Genomic DNA, 3337 nt, shown 5'->3' with positions numbered 1-3337 from the left:
GCCCGGGCGCAGAGGGCGGGCGATCGCCCCTCCCCCCGCGGGCCGGAGGCTGGAAGCGGCGCAGCCAGGGCTGGTCCACGGTGGCGTGACCGCCGCGGGGCGGACAGGGAGCCGGGTCAGTTCGAGGCTGCACGGGCCGTGACTAAGGCCTGGGCTCTCTGGCCCTCCAGACCTAGGCTCCAATCCCAACCCCACCAGGCCTTTAAGTGCCCGGTGCCTCAGTTTCCCCATCTCTGAGATGGGGTTAAGAGTGTGCCTGATAGTGGTGCTGAGAAGATTCAATAACCATGAGGCAGGGGCCTCTTGGAGTTTTTGGACCTAAAGACCCATAAATGGAGCAGTGTCTTTCTGGGAGCCTTTTAGTACAGGACTGGGCAATCAGCAAGGGTTTAATAAATGTTCCTTTTGAGGGAAAAACAACAAACATTACTATTATTCCCATGTACATGCGACGTTTTCATTTGTGTGTTGCCTCCCCATCAGAACGGCACGCCCCACAAGGGCAGGCATTTGCAACTGTGGTCACTGCTGTGTCCCTGGCACCCAACAGAGTCTCTGGCTGTCGAAGATCAGAGTGTGGATACGCCGTGCACCCATGACCCAGCCCCCAGGGACCACACCACACAGGCTGCTCATAAAAAAATTTTTAAATTAAAAAAAGGTAAGAAGTATCAGTGCACAAACAGGAACAGAGGGCCCAGCACCACATGCAATGTGGTCACCCCGAGTGGGGCAGAACCCCAGAAAGGCACAGAGCTGAGGCCAGGATGCTGGTTGCTCTGGGTGTGGTTTCAGGCCCTGTGAGCTCAGAGGTCAGCCTTCCGGAAACTTGCTCTGTTCAAGGAGTTCCTGGGGGAAGAATGAGGTGGGTCAACATGGACACAGGGCCCCCAACTCCATAGTGCTCCCAGCCCTCTCCCTTCTCCTCCGCCAAAGCTTCGTTTAGAGTCTTCCCTGCTCCTTTCACATCCATTCTGATCTGGCTGTGGGTTCATAGATTCTCTCCCGGAACCCACCACCAGAATCGTATCGAGCCCATTTTACGGATGTAGAAACTGAGGCTCAGAAAGATGAAGTTGCGTGTCTGGGACCTAATGCACTAGGATCTGAAATGATTGCCCAGAGTGTGCATTTGTGCACATGCCCAGGTAGTCACATCTTTGTGTGCAAAGCCGAATGCATATGCTGATGTGCACGACAATCCCCATCCTGTGCCTGCCTCCGCTTGCCCTCTCTAGGGTGGGGGGCCTGGGTCAGGCACCTGAGGCTGGCGGTGGTTGGCGCCAGCAGCTGGGGCAGGCGCTGGGTGAGCAGGGGCTGCAGAGCCTCCCTTAGGCGGGCGTAGTTGCGCTCCAGCTCGCGGTGGTACTCCTTCTGGTCTGGCCCAATCAGGGCCTTGTTCTTTCGCAGCGCATCCTCGCACCTGAGGGCCAGATGGCAGGGTGCTCAGGTACTGGCACTCAGGAGAGAAAGCAAGACCAGAGGTGGAGGAGGAGTCCATGAGGTGGGTCAGGAGCTAGAACTGGGGGGTAAAGTAGGCAGAGAGCCATGATGAGGGTTGAAGGGGCTCTAATGGGTGAGGTCAGGCCTACTTCTTGCAGAAGTCCTTGAAACAGAGCCGTAGCTTGTTGTGATGCCTGAAGAGTTTGGGGTCTTCTGGGATCTCTGCCAAAAACACCTGGGCCACCTCCAAGGGACCCTGTGGGGTAAGAAGGCCTTGTGAGGGTGTCTGCATGGACCCTTGGGGGCCTTGGGCAGCCTGCACACCCCACCGGCCATGCCTGGTTCACAGTGGGTCCCACAGAGCCCTGTAGCACCATCTGCAGCATCTTGGCATCGGGCGGGTCCTGTTCGGTGGCAAAGGCCAGCTCCCGTGTCTTCTTCTGCATGTCCTCGATGGCCACCTCCACCGGCGTCAGCACCGTCTGCAGGGTTAGGAGCAGCACGCCCTGGCTGGGGCCTGACCATGTCCTACCCAGGCCAGCCCAGGGCAGCTGCGGTGGGAGGGGCCTGAGTGGCTGTGTCATGAACAGTGTGTGAGGGCGCCTGCCTGCCTGGCTCTGCAAGGGCCTGGCTCAGCTGCCTTTGTCTAGCTCTGGGGCTTTGGTCTGGTTGTGGTGCAGCCTTGGATCAGCTGGGTCTGGAGGTAGAGATTTGAGGCTACAGATTGGGGCCTGGAGGTTGGCGTTGGGAGCCCCCTCACCTCCCCCAACCCGGGTTTGGGAACCCCACCTACCTCCTCCCGGTGGCACACGCGGATACGTGTCTTGATGTAGGGGAAGGCATGGTCCGTGCTCAGCAGTGTCTTACGCTTGTGTTGCTCATGCAGCTCCCCGTGAGCACGCCCGTCAGGCGTGAAGGGCGTGCAGAACAGGAAGGTGCGCAGGCCGTAGTTGCGGTCGAAGTAGGTCACCCGGTCCTTGAGCTCATAGGTGTCAAAGTGCGGTTCCACGTATGTGATCTGGATGTAGGCCTGGGGCACGGGACTCCGGTGTGAGGTTCCCACAGCCCCCACATACCCCCCTGGGGCTTGCCAGCCTCCCAGCAGGGCTCTGTCCCTGGAGAAAGGGGATTTGGGCCTCCATGGGTCTAGGGGTTTTACATCTGAGAATCCCAGGTCTCCTTATGTTTGGGAATTACCTGAGGTTAAGGATTTGGGGGTCCCTGGAGGATGTAAGCTTTGGACTTTCTCAGTGGAAAAGGATTTGAGGGTTTCCAGGAAACAGTGCTGAGAATCACCCCGACTATAAGATTTTGGGGACCCCAGAGGCATGGTCAGGAACCCTCACCTTCTGGGAGTCAAGCTTGGTCTTGTCGACAGGGTTCGAATCTTTGACAATCTCGACCACATCTTCTCCAAACCTCTCCGTGTAGAACTCCTGGGGACACGGGGCTGACTCGGGCCGCACAGCTGCAGCCCCCACCCCACCCCACGGCAGCCTTGTGCCCCATCCACCCACCACCACCGGGACGTGCCTCCAGCCGATGTGAGATCTCGGCTAGCTTCGTGATGGATGGCTCCTTGTACACAAACTCCTGCTCGTCCAGGTCACCAAAGCGGGCACCGTAGAAACCCACGCGGAAGTATGTTCCAAAAACGCGCTGGGGCTGCGGGAAGGGGGAGTGTTGCCCAGGAGGCCCCGCGGGAGGTCCCCCTGCTCCAGAAGTGCGGGCCCCACATGTGGAAGAGGTGGACATGGGCAGGAGACCCAGAGCACTTTGGGTAGCATGTGAGGACTCCAAGAACATCATAGCACAGGCAGAGGCAGGGGGACCCCTTGAATATTGGGCATGGACTCAGACGACCACCGACTGCCCACACCCTTGCTCTTTCTCC

The 3337-nt window shown here is 58.6% G+C and overlaps 1 protein-coding gene across 5 annotated transcripts in view; it reads right to left on the bottom strand.

Annotated features, from left to right (window-relative positions):
- Positions 1-629: 629 nt before the first annotated feature.
- DOCK6 (dedicator of cytokinesis 6) overlaps positions 630-3337 on the bottom strand; it is a 44952-nt gene continuing 42244 nt past the window's right edge. For all 5 annotated transcript variants that reach the window (XM_059696755.1, XM_059696756.1, XM_059696757.1 and 2 more), the window contains 7 exons: positions 2977-3102; positions 2790-2879; positions 2237-2473; positions 1782-1925; positions 1593-1699; positions 1262-1423; positions 630-849 (listed from right to left, as the gene is read on the bottom strand). In XM_059696755.1, the coding sequence (XP_059552738.1) occupies positions 807-849; positions 1262-1423; positions 1593-1699; positions 1782-1925; positions 2237-2473; positions 2790-2879; positions 2977-3102 (909 nt within the window). In that variant the 3' untranslated portion in view covers positions 630-806. The remainder of the gene's footprint in view (positions 850-1261; positions 1424-1592; positions 1700-1781; positions 1926-2236; positions 2474-2789; positions 2880-2976; positions 3103-3337) is intronic.

Source organism: Myotis daubentonii, chromosome 5, assembly GCF_963259705.1.
Source record: "Myotis daubentonii chromosome 5, mMyoDau2.1, whole genome shotgun sequence".
Taxonomy (NCBI): Eukaryota; Metazoa; Chordata; class Mammalia; order Chiroptera; family Vespertilionidae; genus Myotis; species Myotis daubentonii.
This window is presented reverse-complemented; position numbering and strand designations above follow the sequence as displayed.